This window comes from Callorhinus ursinus, unplaced genomic scaffold, assembly GCF_003265705.2.
Source record: "Callorhinus ursinus isolate GAN/ISIS: 27379988/994484 unplaced genomic scaffold, GSC_fseal_2.0 scaffold5, whole genome shotgun sequence".
NCBI lineage: Eukaryota > Metazoa > Chordata > Mammalia > Carnivora > Otariidae > Callorhinus > Callorhinus ursinus.
Genome location: NW_027397067.1, coordinates 67,607,380 through 67,629,438, shown reverse-complemented (window position 1 = coordinate 67,629,438; position 22,059 = coordinate 67,607,380). Strand labels below are relative to the sequence as shown.

General features: G+C 44.7%; 1 protein-coding gene and 1 non-coding gene across 3 annotated transcripts in view; both read right to left on the bottom strand.

The window, feature by feature from the left end:
- NSMCE2 (NSE2 (MMS21) homolog, SMC5-SMC6 complex SUMO ligase) overlaps window positions 1–22,059 on the bottom strand; it is a 209,579-nt gene that overhangs the window by 2,768 nt on the left and 184,752 nt on the right. For both annotated transcript variants that reach the window (XM_073893199.1, XM_025871106.2), the window contains 2 exons: window positions 5,556–5,656; window positions 5,025–5,131 (listed from right to left, as the gene is read on the bottom strand). In XM_073893199.1, the coding sequence (XP_073749300.1) occupies window positions 5,025–5,131; window positions 5,556–5,656 (208 nt within the window). The remainder of the gene's footprint in view (window positions 1–5,024; window positions 5,132–5,555; window positions 5,657–22,059) is intronic.
- On the bottom strand, window positions 14,092–14,175 carry TRNAR-UCG (transfer RNA arginine (anticodon UCG)). The gene has a single exon. It is a non-coding gene; the product is annotated as a tRNA-Arg (tRNA).

Sequence of the window (22,059 nt, the reverse complement as noted above, 5' to 3'; positions counted from 1 at the left end):
CGTCGGTACGTGAGAGGACTCTGAACATGTCTGATGGGATCAACCACACACTGCAGGCTCATTCCTCACAATGGGACAATGGGATGGAGCCGAGGGTGACCTGTGTCTCGAACAAAGAAGTCTGACCTCACCTAAGGGATCAACTCTGGGGGACAGAGGCATTCACCCAAAAGCCCTCCCAGGGGGAGCTGATGGCCTCTTGACACAAACACAGGCTCAAGAGTGAGCGAGACGTGGGCTCAAGCCTCTTGGCTGTGACCCTCTGGGCAAGTGGCTTTAATTCTCGTGCCCCAGTTTCTTCTGCCATGAAGATGACATAGAACGGGGTCGCCAGGAGAAATAAGGAGGGCGATGTGCAACAAGGGTTGAGGACTTGACTCTAGTCCACAGCTTCTGCTCCCAAGAAGCCCGTGGAGAGGAGGCAGCCCCACTGAGGGGTGCTGGTGGGACATGGGCGAGGTACGATGCAAGGCTGCGATGGCAGCCTGATGAGGCGCGCTCTGCCCAGCCTGAGTGACGGGTCAGGGAAGACTTCCTGGAGAAGAGGTCGATTCGGGAGCGGAGGGAGAACCTTGTTTCTCACCCTATCTAATAAACAAACACAAGTTTTTCAGCTACAAAGGATAAGACAAGCCCGTAATGACATGATACTGAATCAGGGCACTCCTCCTCCGGAGAAATAACACTCTATATAAGCATTTGTGCATTAATCCCCAGGACGTCCTGGTGAGCAAGTTAGGTGTGGCAATACCCAATCCTAAGCTCTCGCATCATCACTGTGCAGCAGTCAGACCTACAGGCCTCGAAGGAGAGGCTGGGTCTTCAAGTCGGGTCACTGACAGGGCAGAACATTCCATCAGAGCATCGAGCAAGCATGAAAGTGTCTACTGAACAAAGAGAGCCCGGGTCTCAGGGGTCCCAGAAGGCTGCGGGGAACCTTGGCCTCAGCCTCAGCTCTAAAGTACAAGATTTGGAGTCCTGTGAGCTCCTGGATCTGGGTCCCAAGAATTCCAAGGTCCAATCCAGCTCTGGGAGGAGGTCTACGGATACCTCTGGAAGTCTGAGTGGGACGGGTTCCGGTCATACCTAAATACACCGAGTAACTCTGTCCTCCCTCCTCTGAGTCTAAAATAACGTGTCACTAAGCGGTGAGGTAAATAATAACAACACTGACAGTCTCGACCTTTCTAACCGTACTGCCGATTTGTTTAGCGTTCTGCAGTTCCAAAGGAGCTTTCGCTTAAGTGGTTTGCTTCTCCACTGCCAAGAAATGTGCTGGTCCAGGCCTAGACTGGAATTTCCCCACCGTTTCTGTAATCCTAAGATCCCGGGAGATGCTGTTATTCTTTCTGCTCTGCCAAGAAGACATGGGGGCTCTGAGAGGCGAAATGGCCCCTTGGCCAAGAGTGAACTAGGGACGGTGAGCACAACGCCAGCGCTCCGCTCTTCAACGACACCTCCCTCCTCAACTTCATTGTACTCCACATGCTGTTCAATGGGACTGTTGGTAAAACACAGTTCTTGTTCCTCAGCAAAAAAGGAACGACATGACTGTGGAACACTGGAAGTATCTTATTACTGGGGCAATCATCAGGCAGCTCTGTTAGGGAGATAACGCACGGCCCAGTTATTCAGGAAATTGTTTTAACTACCGTATTTAGTGAGGGCCAAAGTCTCCACAGTTCTATCCTGACTCAAGCCAGGGGAGAGAGATCTTCGCAGACACCAAAGCATGGCCAGGACGATTCCAGTCAGCGCCCAGTCATACAATGTACCTGGATCTCCAGTCTGACAAAACGTAACGTTAGAGCCATCTAGGAGGAAGGACCTCGATTTCTCAAACTGGATGTGTCACAGACATTTTTAAACAAAGGGGACCCAGAACTGCTCCTCGGGCTCACATGCATCATGGGAAATGACACTGCTTCATGCTCAGTCAGGAAGCTCTGGAGTAGCTGATGAAGAGGCCCTGAGGTGTAATCCGCTGCCAAGTGCAGCCTGTCTCCAGGACTCTGCCCACAGCCCCGCTGCTCCTGGGACACGCGCCTCCCCTCCTTCTTCCTGTCTCGTCGGGCTACGCCTCAGACGGCTTCCCTGGGGTCTTCTTCCACCGACTGCCTTCTCTTTAATGCGTGCAATGCCTTTCTGAGGGTCCACGGGCGCTGAGGGCGAGGCGGTGAGCAGAGCGGGGCTGGCCGCGGGCCCCGTGCTGCCCGGAGCCAGGCCACGGTCCTGTCCTTGGTGGTTCTCGGCCGGCTTTCACCTGCCGCCCAGAGCTGCCCCTGGGCGGCAGGTGAGTGGGTTTGCCTCCTCTAGCCATTACCTCTCAATGACGTCTTGAGTTCAGAGCTCTCTCCCGGGTTCAACACCTCACATTTTCTGGGCTTCAGGGGCACTTCCAAATGGCTGTGTCGCTAGGACCCCAAGCTTCCCAGGACCCCAGCTGCGCCTCTCATAATCCTTCCTAAATGTGTTTGTCACTCCTGCCCTCTCTGTTGGCTAATGAGCCCGCTACCCTTCTGGAAATATCCTCCATCCCTTCCTCCTCCCTTCAACTCCCAGTTGCCAAATCCTGCTAGCTGTGCCCCCAGTATGGGCCCCATTCTCATTCCCTTCTGCCTCAGTCAGGCCCCCATCATCGGTAACTTAATCCCCTGCAAACACATTCTCACTGATGCTGTCACCTCATGCCTTTTTTATCCATCTCTTGAATTGTCTTGGAGTAACTTCCTAACCTCCAACTTGACTCACCTGACTCCCTCAAAACCCTGCAGTTTTGTCTCATGCCTACGGAATAATGGCGGCAAGAATTAGGGTGGCGGTGGGGGGGGGGTAAGGGTACCGTTTACCGAGTCTTACCATGGGCCAGGGACTTGAAAGTACTTCACATAGATCATATTCAAATTTCAAACATACCAGGGGGCAATTACAATCATTACCATCAATTTATAGATGAGGAAACCAAAGAAATCATGACATTTAACATCTCTATAATGAATCTTGACACCACTCTCCTTACTGTTCTACTGTTCTTGTCCAGAGCATCCTTCCATTCTCCCGCTCACAAAGAGTAACCACGACTGTACCTTCTGACCACCAAGTAGAACAGGCTCTGAGTGGGGCGAGCCTGTTGGCCAGAAGGACTCTTCTTCATCATTCTCTGAAATCCTTCTCATTTTTTTCAAGGCCCAGTAAAAATACTACCTTCTCTCTGAATCTCCCACACTTCTTCCACTTGGACTTAATTGTTATTATCAAGCTATGAGAACCTGCGGTTTGCAGAATCTGCGCTCATGTTATAGAAGCATGACAGGAAAAAGACACTTTTCTAACTGACAAATGTTACTCGCGTGCTTCCAACTAGCGTGTACAATTCAAAAAAGCCAAAGGACATTAGAAAGTCGAACGTGTAATTAGGAAGATCCATTTACACGTGAGACTGTTCTTGAAGTCACCATCCCCATCCTGGGACTTGTGAGAAATGTACTTTGTTATCAGTGCCTGCTCTTTCCAAATCTGACTCTGGGAGAATATCATAAACTTTAAGAAAGTAAGAGTTGTGAAAAAGAACTATCTGGGCGCCTGGGTGGCTCAGTCGTTGGGCGTCTGCCTTCGGCTCAGGTCATGATCCCAGGGTCCTGGGATCGAGCCCCGCATCGGGTTCCCTGCTCCGTGGAAAGCCTGCTTCTCCCTCTCCCACTTCCCCTGCTTGTGTTCCTTCTCTCGCTGTGTCTCTCTGTCAAATAAATAAATAAAATCTTAAAAAAAAAAAAAAAGAAAAAGAACTATCTGGGAATATCTATTCTCAGCAATTACCATTTCCGCCAATTAAAAGGTTGTTTTTCAGAGAATGAACACAGAAAAAAGTCAGTAGAAAGGGAAGGCTCAGAAGTCCATAAACAAAGGAAATTATATTCACAGGGAAAATGGAAGGTTCACTAGGGAAATACAACATCTCAACTCTTAAGCTGGGACTCAAAATGGATACAAATGTACTCAACACTCTTAATTTTGCAGTCATGAGGGCATTCTTCGGGGACAAAGAGGGTAAATGACTTGACTGAATGACCATCAAGATATCTAGAGTCTCAAATACCCTATCTCTAAGTCCACGCCCACAGGAGGAATGCTGGGGAATTCCAATTCTGGGTCCGGACCAGCAAATTTCTGGGTGATGGAGAAGCGAGCCACATATCAAAGTGACTGTTATCAGAAGTCCATTGAGAACTGGTCACACCTGCAATTCCATTCCTACAACAAATTTGTGATAAGAGCACGAGAAATGCCAAACTGAATTATAGTGAGTCTAGCCAACCCAGGATTCCATGTTATCACAGGAATGGAGCCACGGTCCTCCAAGGTTGTGCACCAGGGGGGTAGGAATGCACAGGTGGGGGGGTGGGCAGGGGGTGGAAATACATATAACATACAGGTAAAAGGAAGATTCTCCAAACATTCCAATTAAAAAATTTTTTTTTCTCACTCAAGTGATTCATAAATTTACTTGAACCTTTCAGAAAGTTATTTAAATAATTAAAGATATGAAAGGTTTTCCCTGACAATTCAATCTCGATCAAGACCTCTGGATATAAATCTCATCTCGGAACGTTTTAACCAAGTTAACCTGTATCGCAGGATGCAAGAAAATTTGCCATTTCTTCTTGTGTAAGTTCATACAGAAGGGGAAAAAGAAATCTCTTAGTATCACAGTTCCCCTTAATCTTTTCTCAGGCTATAGCACAATTTCATGAACATTCCTATTAATTAATGATGAAACTTGCACCCAATTCCTTTTTCTCCTGTTTCGAAGGTGTGGCTGAAGTTGCTTCAGCTTCTTCCTGAGCAGACTACTCATTTTTCCGTCGTGTATTGTTTTTCCAGAAAGCCGGCTTCCGTGCTTACACCATGAGGGAGGTGGGTGGGCTTTATGGGGGACATGGAAGTGTCTTTTCCTCTAGCGCGAGCACACCACCTCTGACTGACCACCACTGGGAAGGCTCACTTCCCTTCCGGCGCCGACTCACCAGGCCTTTTTCTTCCGCCTGTGCTTGGACTCAATCATGCGCACAATGGCTTCCTCCTCATAGGTGTGGCCACACACTTTATTTTTCACCGGCCTCTTCATTTCCACCTGCAATCAAGGAGACATTCAGCTTTCAGGAATGATAATGATCCACTTCCAGAAACTTCTCCAAGTCACCAATTACTTAGAACTGTTTTTTCCTCATCTGGGGGCTTCCCGTGCTCAACCTCGCAGTGTCGTGGCTCTAGATCATTGCTGGGGCAGATGGCCACAGAGGAAAAGGCAGGGAGACCGTGGCACCAATGTCAGCTGGCTCGTGGGCCAAGAATTTCCTCCTCGATCCCTCAGGGCACGGTTGACTGAAAAGTCTTGCCAGCCCGGGGAACCTCCCCCATAGCCTCCTGGGCTTCATCCCTTTCCTTTCCTCTCTCCTTACCCGAGAAGTGAAATCAAGTTAGAAAGCAAACAGGAGTCTTCTGCCTTTATGAAGTGAATTGCTTTGTCTTTCTGGGAAGGAGGAAGGAGACAATACCTGTGTAATGGGGCAGATGAAGTTGGTCTGACTTTGGGTTACAATCATATCTTCATCAACTCCTTCTGTTCCATCAGCCTCTCTGTCGGCTTGAAGACCATCTAGAGGGGAAAAGGGAAGTCGCTGAGCCACGTTGGTCTAACGTTGTGCTAAGGACAGGAGGGAGTGGAAGGAAGGAATGGAAGGAAGGAAGGAGGTTAATGGTTTCTCAGGGTCTGTTGGGTGGTAGGCAACCTTGCTAGGCACTTGGATGCACGTTAACTCTTCTGCTCTTAAGAGAATCCTGCAGGGTAGGTAGGATTCTGCCCATTTTTGATAAGGAAACAGACTCAGAGCAGTGAGATACCTTTTTCAAAGAATTAATTTGGGAGGGAGTACTGTCCAGTAATCCAGAGTGTGGCTCTGGAGTCAGAAGGGCCTGGTTATCTCTTTCACTTCCAGCTGGGAGACCTTAGGCTAGTAAGATCTTTTTCGTAAAGCCTCTACTTTACAGCTTTGTTGCAAAGATGAAAAGAGATGACAAATATAGCATGCTTTGCAAAGCCCCTGGCACAAGGAAACATTCAATAAAGGGTAACTACTATTAGCTAGCTCAGGGATTCTCAAACTTTTTGGTCTTAGAATACTTTTATACTTTTTGATATTATTGAGGACCCCAAAAAACTTATTTGGGGTTATAGTTACCAATATTTGCCATAGCAGACATTAAGACTAGGGATTTTAAAAATATGCATTTATCAATTCATTTAAAAAAACCACAACTCCTGGGGCATCTGGCTGGCTCAGTCGGTAGAGTATGTGACCCTTGATCTCAGGGTTGTGAGTTCAAGCCCCACGTTGGGTGTAGAGATTACTTAAATTAATAAAACTTAAAAAAACCCAACAACTCCACTGCATGTTAACATAAATGTTATTTTCAAAACTAAAAGTAATTATATTTTCCAGAACAACAACAAAAGAGTTTGAGATAAGAGTGGCATTGTTTTTACATTTTTGAAAATATCTTTACTGTTTGGCTTAATAGAAGATAGTTGGGTTTTGAGGGGCACCTGGGTGGCTCAGTGGGTTGAGCGTCTGACTCTTGATTTCGGCTCGGGTCATGATCTCAGGGTTGTGAGATGGAGCCCTGCATTGGGCTCTGCACTCAGCAGGGAGTCTGCTTGAGATTCTCTCTCTCCCTCTGCCCCTCCCCCCCACTCTCTCTCTAAATACATAAATAAATAAAATCTTTAAATAAATAAGAAGACAGTGGGATTCTGATATCTGTCTATGCATTCAGTCTGTTGTGACGTCATGTCATGTAGCCTCTGGAAAAATACACTTATGGAAAGAGAGAGAGTGAAAAAGACAAGTGACATCTTAGTATTATTATGAAGGTAGTTTGGACCTCGTGGGTACCTGCAAAGGGCCCTGGGAGAACCCTAGGGGTCCCTGGACCACATTTTGAGAACTGCTGAGCACACTCATGGTAAGGCTGCCTTTGGAGAGCCTATGTGATTCTGAAATTTATGTTCTTTTCATTTCATCACACTTGCTCCTTACTGAGAGCAAACAGATGATGGATGGCTTCTGAATGGGATAATGAGAATGAGTATCTCATGTGAAAGCCTTTCTTTCTGGAGCAGGGAGACATCACTTTGCACAGATATCAAAGATCAATAGCTTTTTAAATGTAAGTGTTGACAGTGTCTTCCTTCCTCTTTCTCCCCCGCGCGCACCGCCCCCCCCCCCAGCCTTTCCTGTCCTTACTGCTTTTTCTTTCCCCTTCCTTCTTTCATTCTGGCAAAATAACATCAATGTTAACAATTGCTTTGTTTTTAATGTGGGAGGGAGACCCTTGTCTCAGGTTCAGATGGTCCTGCACACCGTTCTGTTCCTAAAACTGACGGCCCGGGCCTCCCACCTTGGCCAGATGGAACGCCTGTCCAGAAAAGGACCACTGGGGGCAGGAAAAGGGCCACAGAGCACTCGTTCAAGGTCACCCAGTGAACTAATGGCTGGCACCAGGGATTCTGCCCCTAGCTACTCTGTTTTTGTAGGGGTTTCACCTTGTTTTATAGACTACTGCTACTTGTATGTCAGCTTCTTGTGTTTTCCTAGAGAAATGTCCCTCAAAGCAGCTCTCATTCCTTGAAGAAGGCAGGAGTGGAGACCTCAGAGCATAGGACTTCCCAGGCAGGGCATTTTTAACCATTGGCCACTCGGGTACTGTGCCTTCTAGCTTTTCAAGGACCTGTAAAAATGTCTGAGCCCTTGAAAATCATTTGTTGGCTTCAGAGCAGGAGAACCACAAAACTGGATTAGTAAGTGAAAAAGGTTGACAAAATGTAATGTTAGATTAACTTCATTAATTGCTGACTTGGGGGGCACCTGGGTGGCTCAGTTGGTTAAGGGTCTGCCTTCAGCTCGGGTCATGATCCCGGGCTCTCCGCTCAGCGGGGAGTCTGCTTCTCCCTCTCCCTCCGCCCCCCCACCCCCACACCAGCCAACTTGTGCTCTCTCTCTCAAATAAATAAAATAAAATCTTTAAAAAAATTGCTGACTTGGTAATCAAAAATATTTCAATTTGGAAGCAATATGTAGGCTGGATTTAGGTTTGAGCTTAATAATTCCCAGGTATGCTAAGATAATTGCTGATAAATAAATAGCCAATTATAAGGTACTTGTAACCAACCTATTTCCAAAGCAAAACTATAAAGATATTTTCAAAAAATTCTGTCAGCAATAAAAGTATATTTAATGTGGAGGTATGTTTGCTGTGATGTGGGATGGGACCTACGAAGGGTTTTTATGTGTCCCAGGACCCGTCTTTGGCATTCACAGAGCAAAGAATTAGACTCCTAGAGGAGTCCTTCCTCAACCCAGTGGTTGCTCACAAGGGCTCAGGAAAGGTGGACAAGGAGCAAAGTCAAGGAGCAGAGCTAAGAGCATTCTGTCTCTTTAATTCACTTTCCAAAGCCTCCGCCTGTGGGCGGCTACTGCCCACTTCTGATTGTGTGTTTGATAGTCAAAATTCAGGTCCCTCTTTGTCCATTTCTTACAGAGCTTCTTCTGAGCTGATGGCAGATTATTTTTTTCCCTAATGGCATTTTTCTGACTGTAGATGTGATACTGTGGAAGTCACCAGAAACTCTGTTAGATGAATAACAGAGTTCTGCCAATGGGAAAAGCTGTGGGTTTGTTTTTTATTTTCTATTTTTAAAGTAAAAGGTAGAGGAAGAAGCAAAGCACAACTCGAATGCAGTGGCAATCACTAAGGAAGGCTGAGTGGAGAACTCAGAAACTGTAGGCGGCTATCAACATCCGTGATCATGAAAGAAGGTAACAAAAGTAAGCTGGAGGAAGAACGCCGACAGTGAGTAATAGTTCACGGACTGGGAGTCTAAAAAGGGAAAGAGCCTCAATAGCTAAACCTCTCTTGAGATAGAACATTTCCTCACCCGAAATCGATATTTATAGAAAGTGATATTAATGTTGGGATCTCTGATGTGCTAATGGAAGGTCACATCTGGCAGTAAATATCAGTCACACTCATTTAGTTGATCCAAAGATAAGACTTTTTGATAAGCTTGGTAAAGGAAGACTGGAGAGAAAAATATAGATCATCTACTAGACCCACATAAGTTTTATTTATTTTTTTATGATTTTATTTATTTATTTAACAGAGAGAGACACAGTGAGAGAGGGAACACAAGCAGGGGGAGCGGGAGAGGGAGAAGCAGGCTTCCCGCGGAGCAGGGAGCCCGATGCGGGGCTCGATCCCAGGATCCCAGGAACATGACCTGAGCCGAAGGCAGACGCTTAATGACTGAGCCACCCAGATGCACCACATAAGTTTTAAAGCTGAAGTTATCTATCCTAATTCTCTCAAACACCTGAGAAATCCGAAATCTAAAGACATTATAGATTTTGTTCAAAGGTAGGCAGGGATTTAGTAAATCAGCGCATGGCTCTGTTTTCTTGGCCTGCTTAATTTGAAGACTAAAACCAGTGTGTAGGTTCTGGGAGCCACCCTTTCCTCCCCCAGATTATTATTTTATTAATAACAGCACCTCAAGTTTACCGCCTTCTACACTGCAGTCAATGTACTGAGCACTTTAAATATATTATCACATTTAATCCTCACAAAATACCCTCTGGTATAGGCCAGAAAACTTAAGCCTCACAATATTTTTAAGGCAAAAGTAGGAAATAGTGATATTATAATAAATAAGTGGATTAAATCAATTCAATCATTATTAAAGAGGTCACAAAAAGTTTTCCTTATTATAAAGTGAAAAGCAAGAAAATTAGTCATACTGCGTTCCACGTACACACACAGGGTATGTTGTTAGAAGTACGTGTCGGCTGTCAACTTGTGATCTGGTGGGCAAATCTCAAATCCCCCCCTTCCGCCCCTGCCTGGGAGGGAGGGTACCCAAGCCACATGCGGACGGTGGAAGTGCAGACAGGAGTTAATGTTAGAGAGGTGCCCATAAGGGGAACCTTGATGTGTCAGGGTGTGAGTTAGTAACTTGGACGTGATTGCTTCGGATGTCATAAAATGAACGTGAAGCGGAAAGAGAAACCACGGAAATGCCTGAAGTAGTAACCAAGTGCACAAAGAATTCCAGAAGTCTATGAATATTCCCCTGGGACGTAAGTTAGGGGGTAGTGAGGACATCTGTTGAACCCCAAGATGTGGGTTCATCATCAGTCAGTTATGACGGGGAATGAGCTAAACAGCTCTGCCTTCAGTCGTCCCCAGTCAGCCATCATCCTTCTAGCTGCTCAAGCCAAGACTTTTGGAATTATTCTTAATTACTCGTTTTCCTTTGTTCGTCACATGGAGCCTTATTGGCAAGTTCTGTTGACTGGTTCTAAACTATATTCCCTAAGTCTAAATCGAGTAAATCTAGCCCTTTCTCTCGATTTCTACTATATCCCAGTCCAAACAATGGCCTCCTGCCCAGACCGCTGCAGTAGCCTCCTACCTAGAATCTCTGCTTTGAAAAGGGTCGTAACGCTCCCACACTGCTTCCTGCAGCGGCGCTCACAGCCGACCCCCCCGACCGGTCTCCCTCTCACCCACCGTGCTGGACTTAAAGTGGTCTTTTCTCTGTTTCTGGAACATGCCACTCTTTCCTGTCTTTGGGCCTTTACACTAACCTGACTGGAATGTTCTTCTTGCAGATCTTTGCTTTTCCTACTTCTTCTTGTCCTTTTAAAACGTTCATTTAAGTGTCCTCTCTCTGGAGAGGCCTTCTCTGATGTCCCAAGCTAAAAGAGGCCACCCAGGCGTGCTCTCTCCCATTACTGGGTTGTGACTCCACAAGGCACAAATCCGTTAAGTGCTGTTTTCACCTATCCCCCTCCCTTCCTCCTTTCCCCTCCCCCCTGTTCTCTTCCCGGAAAGCAGGGACTTTGTTGTCTTGCTCACTGGTGTTTCCGAGAGTCTAAATGTCCTTGGCATGTAGGAGTAGTTCAATAAATATCTGATTAGTAAAGCGCTTCATCTGACAAGGCAAGGGTGGGCATATTTTTCACAAGGATGTACTTAACATATTTAATAGCGGTGGCAACACACACACACACACACACACACATCCTCGCACAATGATGATTTTTATAGCTTTTAAGCAAGTAACAGAGACTACTTCACTCCAGCTTGGGGTACAGCCTTGGACCCTGAATTACATGTCAAAGGCAGGAAGTAAATATAAGTTTTACAATTATAGTAGGCTGTGTGGTAATTATAAAGGAGAGTCCAGACATGGTCTTGTGGTCAGAAAATACATTTGGTCCTGGCCACACACAGCCCTAGTATTAGTCATTTGTCTGTCTTCAGGCATCCCAAATTTGGCTACCAGTAAGACAGCTTTATGCCAACTGGGAATAAAAGTTGATTACTGTGTGCTTTTTCAATTAAGCCTGAACATTTTTCTAAAAGTACTTTTCTCTTGAACGTTAGTAGCATACGAAGAAAATACTTTACAAATATTTCCTGCCTGCTCGAAATGCTTATTGCCCTGTCCAGATTATTTTCCTTGCATGATTCTAGGACAGCATATTTGGAGAGGCTGAGCCAACACAGGGAAGATTTGGGGGGCCTCCCTAATTGGGCAAAAGAACATAGATTCCAAGTTTGAAACCCTGTAGCTATCTAGCTACAGCGTCTCAAACTGTTTCTGCACGTGTGTCTAGGCCAGTTCCTGACTGTTTCTCCCGCCGATAACCTGTAACCTACAGCTGGGTCTAGGAGTGGCCCCACCTGTGAACTAGGGCTGAGACTCTAAGTAGAAGAAGAAGTATGTCAGCACGCCCAGTCCTTTCGGCTTGGAATTAAGAGCAGAGAGAGAGAGAGAGAGAGAGAGAGAGAGTGTGTGTGTGTGTGTGTGTGTGTGTGTGTGTGTGTGTGTGGTTTTGTGGTCCACTCCACTGTACTATTGATTGTCCAGCATTGTCTCTCAGTTTCTTCCCGAGGCAGGTGGCCTGTCCTGAGCACTAGCGGTTTGGTTGGGCCAACCTGCCACTGAACAAACGGATTCCTAGTTTCCAACAGTCTCTGGCTCTGGTTCAGACTGTGTGTGTGTGTGTGTGTGTGTGTGTGAGTGCAGCTTTTGCAGAATTAAGATGCAGATTATGTCCAGAGAGGGTCTACATAATTAAAGATTTCCAAGATGTCATAACCTTCACAGGACGGCAAAATTCAACAAAGACTGAATTGATACAATTCAATCAGAACACTGGCTAGAACATAATAAGGATCTAGTAAATGTCATGTATCATAAATATATATATATATATTATAATCAATGTTACTTATATAACTGTAAATTGTTACTGCCATTGTTATTTTGACCACTACCATGTGCCAGGTACTGTCCCTGGCGTTGGCAAAAAACAGTCCTTGCCCTCAGGGAGCTCAGTCACACAGGATCTTATATATATAATATAAAGTAGTCTTGGGAGGATTATGCATATACAAGATACCAGCAAAGAAGCTCCCAGGAGAGAAAAGGGTTTGCCTCTCTGAGGTGCTCATAGCTGATCTGTATCCCTGAGAAGGTACTTTCAACCTATATTTCTGATGCAATTCCGCTGCCCCCCTTCAAAGTGAGCATTTCACTCACAGCCACCTCAGGTCAACATTCTGACCAATGTTCTTCCTTTCCTTAGCTGTAATCTGTATTCCTCTCAGATTCTATGTACTTGGAGAAGCTATCCAATCCAACCCAATCCAAACTGGTCCCTGCAGCGAATCTCCTTCTTTGAAATCTGGTAACACCTGCTGTCTGTACTGTATTCTTAGCTTGAACTTCTTCATTCTTCGGTTGTTTCATGGAGATAGAAACTGTTTTCCAAGTAGGCCAAAAGCTCCTTGGGGAGAAGCACTGTGTGTTCAAGTCAAGTCAACTCAACACAAGCTGCATTTATTGAACATCTGCTCTGTGCCAAACACCACAAAAATGCCAGGCGCAGATGCAAGGAGGATAAGATCAGGTCTGGTAGGAGAGACAGTTACAAATACTAGCATTTTGCGCAATGAATGTAATCATAATAATGTGTTTTGAATAAAGTATGCACGTAACCTAGAGGATCTCTGAAGGTGGGGTGAGGAACGAAGATGAACCTCCAGGAGAAAGTGATGACCAAACCAGATTCTTCAGGGAGGTAAGAAGTGGGAACTACTGTAATTAGGAACACGGGCTCTGGAGACAGCCCACCTAGGTTCAAATCCTGGTTGCATCGCCTTATTAGCGGGGTGCTCTTGGGCAAGTTATCTTTTCTTTGCTTCAGTCTTCTCAGCTGTCAAATGGAGCTAATAATCATAACTACTTCACGGAGTTGTCCGAGGATTCAATGAGTTGATCTCGGAAAAGTTCTTGGAACTTGGAATGGGTATCTGGCAAATAGCAGGTGATCAGCAAATACTGTTATGATTATTAATATTATTATTATTCAGAATTCCCACAGAGCTAGCATAGAGCGGGTGTGTGCAACATATATGCTCAATTAAGTAAAAATCACGTGCTATGGAATCACCCCAAGAGAAACGACATGACCGTCCAATCCAGGACTCGAAATGGGATGAGCGCTTCCACGCCCCAGGGCAGAGTGAGGCCTGCACAAGCCCACTTGTAGTTGGCTGACACAGCACTATCTACATCTTCAATCTGCTGTCCGCTTTCACTTCCATGGCTCTTTCAACACACTCTCCCAAGATCGTGAAAGCAAACCGAACGAACAGTTTCAGATTATTTCTTCCAAGTGAGCTGACATTTTAATAAGACGGACCCTTTCACATTATCATGTACTTGTTGATTTACCTACTCTTGTTTTGGACATATCCTTTGTCCTCAGCTGACATCAATGTGTTAATTTGCCTCCATTTATTTAAATACAGTCAAAATATGGCATATGTCAAACTATGAAGGTTTTATTTTTTTAAAAAGATTTTATTTTATTTGAGAGAGAGAGAGAGCGAGAGAGTGCCCATGAGCGGGATTGGGGGGCAAAGGGAGAGAATCTCAAGGAGACTCCCTGCTGAGTGCAGAGCCCGACGTGGGGCTTGATCCCAGGACCTTGAGATCATGACCTGAGCCGAAGTCAGATGCTTAACCAACTAAGCCACCCAGGCGCCCCACAAAATATGAAGGTTTTAAAATAACAGAGCCCAGTGCATTCTACCGGTGGGGCAAAAACCAATCAGTCAAGATCTGGTCATACAGTATCCATTTCAAGCCAATTAAATACCGAAAACCGCCCCAAACTCTGTACTTGCATTTAGTGCTTCTTCTTATAGGATAAGGTTTATAAATGATTTTCTCTAGGTTACCAAGCAAAATCAGGGGGCCTAATGTACACATTCTATTTCTTTGTTTTGGGCAATTAACTAGAAAAACTTAGGATAGGAAAAGCCTGACTAGCTAGCACTGGGAGGGTCTACAACTCTTAGTTATTCAGATCCATGGTAGAGTACGAAGCAAGCACAGATCAGAAGGTGAGGAATCCCTTTCAGGCGCATCTGATGTACTCTTTATTTTAGAGGGTTGGAAACACAACCCATCCAGGCATCCAAGATGGTACATGCGATTTGTTCTTATACCCTTTCCCATCTCGGTCTTAAAACTTTAAACAAACTTCACTCTGTCTCCTCCCCTCTGTTCTCACTGCTTCTGTCCTAATTCAAGCCCCTGGCATTTTCTCTTTAGAATATTACAAAAAGTTCTTCATTCATCTCTCTGCCTCAGCCTCTCTGCAATCTAGTACCCCCACTCTCAGTAGTTACCGTTCTAAATCCATGGCCTCCTAAACGTGACAAGACTTCATTAGGGGCCCAGAGCATCTTCGCCTCCTTCTGCTATCCACCTCGGTTCCATCCCGCATATCTACCCCAAACTGACGACTGTTGGCCCACACTTGCCATGCTGTTCTGCACCTCTGCTAGCCCTTCACCGAGCAACCCCTGACTACTCTTCAGAGTCAGCATTTCCTCGGTCAAGTCCCAAAGCAGATGTGATTCCTCCTTCAGCCTCCCGAGTGTCTTTGTACACGTGGTGATCATCTGTTTGCTTCTCTACCCTCCTCTCACACTGAATTCCTTAAGGGAAGGAACTCTGCCTTATTGATCTTCATATTTTCAGGGAGTCCAGGCAAGGTGCAAGGCCTTAATAAATGTTCAGTGAATGGGTGGTTGCTGAAACAATTGCTTTGACTATTATGATATAGAAATTGATAAGATGAAAACAGCGAAGAAGACTGCTTTGAAGGCAAATAGTGTGGAAAAAGACAACCTGGTCCTTGATCTCATTACTGATTTTCCAGAAGGGAGCCACAGGACACTGCCTAGGTCATGCCACTCTACATTTTGGGTTCCACGTCTGTGCAAAAGCAAACTACCAAAATGCAAGAGGATAGAGGTCATATTCCAAGAAAGAAAGCATTCCACATGATTGGTTCTGATTCTGTCTGTCCTGAGCCATCTACGTTCATAGGAAAGTATAACAATCAGTCATCAAACATGTGAAAATTATCTTGCGTTTGCTGAATTTCCCCAGGTAGGGCAGAGTGTGCATGCAATCATGTTCAAGTCCAGCAGTTCTTAGAGCAACCCTGGGGAAATCTCCTTACCTGATGGACTAAATTTAACTGAACTATGGCATCACCACTCACAAGATCTGATAGCTCTTGAAAACTATCTTTACCGTCAGAAAATGCTTATTTTATAACATGCAGTGGAAAAATGAGATTCAAACTATACATGTAGTATGATTAATTAATTTTGAAAAATGGGATATAGAAAAAAGACTGAAAGGGAATGACAGGACAATGTCCCTCATGTCCCTGTGAGCGGATGGTACAGGAATCAGGGAAGACATCTAAGATTTCTGAAGAATAAGTATCTAGCTCTCACTTTCCATATCTAGCACTCTTCATGAGACCAAGTAATATGTATGAGATACGTGGAACCGACAGCAATGGGGATGGGACGGATTTGCTTATTTGATTTGTCAAACTGAAACAAATTATGAAATCAAGTCCAGAGATCATAACATTAAAAAAAGGAACTTTAGAGTTTATACTTGCTCAACTTTAAAACTGCAGAGTTTCAATTTTGGGTAACACAGGGACTATGACACCATTGGAAGCCCTGGTATTTTCTAGCTGTATGATCCTAGCATTTGTACTATTTCAAACTTGTCTGCTCCCCTACAAGGCAATACATGGCGATTTCACGTCTATCCTATCTTCTCCCCGCCGGCCTCTCATTTCAGAGCTCCAGACAAAACAATAACCAAATACCTGAATAGAACAGGAGGCTTTAATAATAGAATAAAGCTAGGGCTACTATCGTACTTTGTTTTATAAAGTTTCTCAGAATTCAATGATACATTTGTATCCCCCAAGGATTAGAGGTGAAGAGCCACTAAAGGCATCCATTTAGGGAGAAAGCTCAGAAAGGGAAGCTCTTGTGTCACCAAGTGACGCCCAGGCCTGGAGTTGGATCACATACCTGATGAGCCCATTACAAAATGCCACAGCATCTTGGTGATAATTAAATATGCTTACTTTTCCTTTTTACTTGCATTTGATGAGGAGTACCAACATTTATTTTTGATACATTTAAAAATTCGTTTTTTATGATGGCACAATGTAGTCATGTTAAAAAAGAAAAAGAAGAAAAGATAAAAAGAATGAATGAACAATCCCCAAAGTGCACTCAATATGGAAGAAATTTAAAAAAGGTCAGAGCCCGAGGGTCCAAATCTAGTGAGGCTTAACGATGCTGTCAGCCACAAAGTCAGCGGAGCCACCCAAATGTAGCTCAGCTCCCCAGCTTGCAGAGTGCTCAGAGCCAATCAGGCCTTTAGGAAGGCCTAAACTTCCAACAGTAATGAATCCATAGACGCGCTGGTCGGCCTGGACATCTGTTTTCAGTTTGCAGGGTCTTGTCTCAAGTTAGTCTAACAGAAAACATACCAAAAAAAAAAAAAAAAAAAAAAGCCTGCCAAGTGGAAAGAAGAGAGAGGGCGAGAAAGGGAGAAAGATGAGGAGGAAGGAGAAGGAGAAGGAGGGGGTAGGGAATGGAGGGGGGCGGGAGGAAAGGGAGAGAAGACAGGAAGGAAGGAGCTAAGGGATGTGGGAAATCTTCAATACCACAGAGCCCAGGGAAAGGCACCTCCGCTTACATACCCTAGTACCAAGTCCCGGTCTGTAAGCCTTCCTTCCTCTCCCCACGCCCACCCCCCCTTCACTTTCCACCCTCTTGCAAACCTTCCCCGAATGCAAAGGAAGACAGGACTTCAAAATCGGGATCAGCTTAGGACATAGCTCTTGTGAATGTGTACAACAGATCTGAGTCATTTGTTCGTTTTGTAAACATGAAGAAATCACACTTTTAAAACTTCCTCCTTCATGACATTCATAGCACTTGACGATATGCTTAGCATGGAACATTTACTCTTTTCCTTATCCACACCCATAGTGTCAAGAGGGACAGACTCTCTTTCTCACTGAGAACTCACATACTGCAGGGCAGGTGGCGAGAGGGAGCCGGAGTGGGAGGAAGAAGCAGCCTTCAGAGCACCTGTGGTGTCCATGAGTCTAGGCCGAGCCACACAGGAACACGGAGAACTGAGAAGCGGCTCAGGAGAGCGAATGCCTTCCTTTGGGGAACCTTCCCACTCAGGGACCCCCCCCCCCAGCCCCACCCTGGACACTTAACACATCATAGGTAATTATCCGTTTATGTCACCGTCTCCTGCAACTCAAAACCAGGGACCGCTTCTGTTCATCTCCGTATCCCTAGTGCTTGGTGCGTGGTAGGGGCTCAGTGTCAGGACATGGAGTTCAATCTTAAGGGGTCCCTGGTACCTTAAAAATTGTTCTGTTCCTTGCCTAGCTCTTTTGCAGGGAAGGGTTTCAATGCACAACCCAGAGAAGAGTTCTGTAAGGCGTGGACTTCAGGAGGGTGGGTCAAGCCCAGATGTAGGTACCACTTGGCTCTGCCATAAATTGAGGGATAGGTCTTAAATTTCCTGGAGGCTGCCACTCTTCGTGTCTATTTCGTTAGGACACGGGAAGAGGAGATAAAATGCCTTGCCCTCATTAGAGGAAAAAACCTAAATGCATCAGTGCAGTAACAGAAACATCTTGGGTAAGGAGATGGTTTCTGAAAGCGCAAAGCAGGGTGACTGGATGATCTTGGTTTTCATTTTCAAAGCCCAAGGGGAGTCAAGTCTCTGCACTCTAGTGTATAGTCCACATCCATTCACAAGCTCCAGAAGATCGCACTAATGTGAGTAAAAGCAGAGAGTGGTCAGCAGGGACGAGACAAAGGAAGTAAGGAAAGAGAACAAGAGGAAGAATGAAGGCTCTTGGGACCTGCTGTACAAACTCGACAGAAAAATATAAAGATCTCAAACAACTCCCTTTCTGAGCTGAGGACGATGCTGTGGGCTTAAAGCCACACTCTCCGGCTGGGAGCGGGGGTCTAATCTAGATTGGGGGTGAGTGGCGAGATAGCACCAAAGAGTGGCCCATATCCCCCAACATCGCAGGACAAGGTTATCTTACAGCTCTTTCGTTGCCCTGACTACAGTTCTCTTCCTTTGCTAAAAAAAGTCTCTTAAGACAAAAGAAAAACATGGTGGGGCTACTGGTTGGGTGACTGGAGAAGCCTCTCTCTCTCACTCTGACACCCCTGACCATGAGGCCCTCCAGGGAAAAGGGAGCAGGGGATTCAAGAGCAAGTAAAGGAGGCAGCCTCAGAACACATGAAGGGAGAACATCAAGGAGGCAGAGAAATTATGTAGGGGAGGTAATGAGCACATTAATTATAGGGGTCATAATGAGGAGCAATGGAATGAAATTAAGGAAAGGAAAATGTTAATTGTCAGGAAAAACTTTCCTGGGCCCACTGAGGGAGAGGTGAGTTTCCCGTACTCTTCACACAGACCGGAGGCCATTCAGCTTAACAAAGTTGGTTCAAAATGAGCTAGAAATAATTTAGAGGAAAATTTATTTTTGTTACCAAAAGCAGACTAGGTTACTTGATGACACACAGAGGCCTCTTGTATCTAATTTTATCACTCTGTTCTCTATTCTAAATTAAATAGTAAAGTAGCAAAAGATAAAAAAGCCTATGACTATTTCATTCCAGAAATATGATTCAACATCTAAGGAGATCAAAACTGGCAAAGTGAGAACAAGTAAGAAGAATGGAATACAGTCAAACATGCTTCAATTTACAACAGATTTACAGAGACCTAACTACAAAGGAATACTAAAAATAGGGCCTGTTTCTCCTACTTTCCAGAACAAATTCAGTTACTGTATTTTTCAGAATCGATACCAAGACGGCAATTAAACCTAATCACTGTCAGGAGCCGGTAAAGAGCATGAGCTTCAAAGTTGAACCCAGTTTCACAATGACACCGAGTAGCACTCTCAGTGCAGCTGGGGTAGCTGAAACCTGGAGACTACAGTACTGGAGGCTTAGGGTCTGGGGTAAAATGTAAAGAAAATGTCTTTTCTCTTCCTCATTTAGGAGCTCAAGGTGTGACTCATGCAACTCTCATCTGGTAAATGTCTGCCAACCTCCAGATTTCCTAGGCCCAGAGGATATGAAGTCCGGGGGGGCTGAAACAGACAAGTAAACACACGCCGGTAGCCTAGTGTGCGGCCCCACAGCGGGGCTGTGAGCAGGGTGGGGGGGGGGGGCATGGGAGCCCAGGGGGTCTTCCACACGGGACTGCAGGGGGCGACAGTGGCCCTGAGAGGAATCCTGAAGGAAAAGGAGGCAGGATGAGCAAAGGCCAAAGTGTGAGAGAAGGCGTGCTTGCCTCTCTGTTCTTCTCAGTGACTCCGATCACAGGGACAGATATACCTGGGCATGCACCTTAGAACAAATTAAGCAAGAAAAGCATTTTAAAGTCAGGTGTTCTGATATTACTTGGTATGTTCCCAGTATTCTGTGTGACTGAGGAGCGCTGGAGGGAGGAAGCTGGGAGTGGATGGGACACACGCAGACCTGAATGACACAGGTACTGCGAAGCAAGATGTCAGGGCACTTTTGGAAATTCATCCTCTCCGTATGTGAATTACAAACATGTAACATTTTTAATAAGAGCTTAGGGTAAGTCCTATCTGGCGATGCTCTGTGCCCTCCCCAGTTTGTCTGCTCATCCTTGCCCTTCATGTCAGCTATAAATTCAGGGCTAGAGCTATAAATACGTTTTCAGAGAATCCTTTAAAAACCTTTGGTCTGATTTCAAATCCTAAGACGTCTTAAGCACTGGGATGGCCTGATCAAATCCTTATCCAAAAAACTTTTCCATCAACATTCAATTTCACCATACATACTCTATTACTCCTGTAATACATTTCACTTATTAAAATTCTAGTACTGACAACAGATACTGTATTTTGAAAGGACAGATAGCCCGCAGGCAGATTTAAAAGTAGAGTTTACAACACTCAGGGTTTTATAATGCAGGCTTTCATCTTGTACAATATTAACTATATAACTGCTAACTTGATTTTTCTTTCTTTTCTGTATTGCTTCTGAGACTCTGATGGGATGTTCGCTGCCGTTGCTAATGAAATTCAGGAAAGGACCATCGGTATTTTTACTCTGCTTGGGAATTTTGATGCAATAGATGTTTGCATATTGCTGTCAGAACAAGTAAGACTCCTTATTCCTGCGTGTAAAGGGAACACGGCTTTTCAGAGGAAAAGTGAGAAGAAAAGTCAAGCAGGAAGAAACTTTTGTGTTCTGTTGATCTGATTGTATAAGAAGTATTTTCAAGAGCTTTTATATATTAGGCAAATTTTTATTTTTTTTTCCAACAAACATCTAGTGTAGGAAAACACTGCCTCTAAGTCAACTGTTTGCCAGTTACAAGAAAACAGTAGTTTGGTGGAAAGTGCACGGGAATGACTGGCAGTTCCCAGCTCTGCCACCAGTCAGCTATATGACCTGGGAGGTTGTGCCACTTATGTATTGTTTTTGACCTTGTTCTCTCTACTACCTGAAAAATAAAGGGATGAGAATAGGAGGGAGAGGGTAGAATCTGCAGTCTCAAAAACTTATCCGTTTTCAATCCTTTATTCAGAATTTTACCCAGAGAGGAATCACACTATGTTTAAAAAAACAAAAAAGGGTTTCATTGAACATTTAGGTGGCCAACTCAAGTGACTCCTCACACTGATCTCAAGGTTAACTTGTTGCTTTCAAGAGTCAATCTATTTGCAAACCAAACTTGCACAACCTCCTGATTTATGTTACAGAAATAAGTGGCCATTAATAACCTAGCAAATACAATTTGGATTTTAAGTGATGAAAACATGCTTCACTATGACCAATATTAAGTATAAATTGAGCAACAGAGATGGTCACACAAGTACAGCAGGTAGGTGCAATGTGGTTATTACTAACATTTTGAAAATTGTATTCAGGAAACCTTATAATCACAGCATTATTTTACAAGAGTCAATGGACTACAAAGAAGAATTATGTTCAGACCTGTCATCTACTTAGAGGAGGAGGAGGGTTGTAAGTCAGCAACAGTAACAGAAATTAAATTGGTGGCTGGAATATGTTTTCCCAGTGAGATGAAGCAGACTTCTTACTGAGCCATGGACTCTTACCTTTAAAGCAAAAACATCTGCCCATTCTTCTTCTCGTTCCTCCTTATTGCAAAACCCTCATATAGACTAACCCCATTTTTCCAAATTAGAACTGTTTTTTCAAAGGCTCCTAGGAATTACTTGCAATTCATGCAAACTCATCATCTCACAAATATTAAGTAGACCATCAGTCACTGAAAAGGGTAAGAAGATCAGAGCTGGGGACATTACTCTTTGTAGATGGCCAGACCATGGTATTAGCTGGGGCAGAGGATTCCCTTAGCTTCCAGGTGACTTGCTGGTGTAAATGTCTATGTTGCCAACAGGACCAACAGCTGAAAAATACGAAAAACCACACACTTGGAACCAGTGTTTTTCTGGGAACTATTAT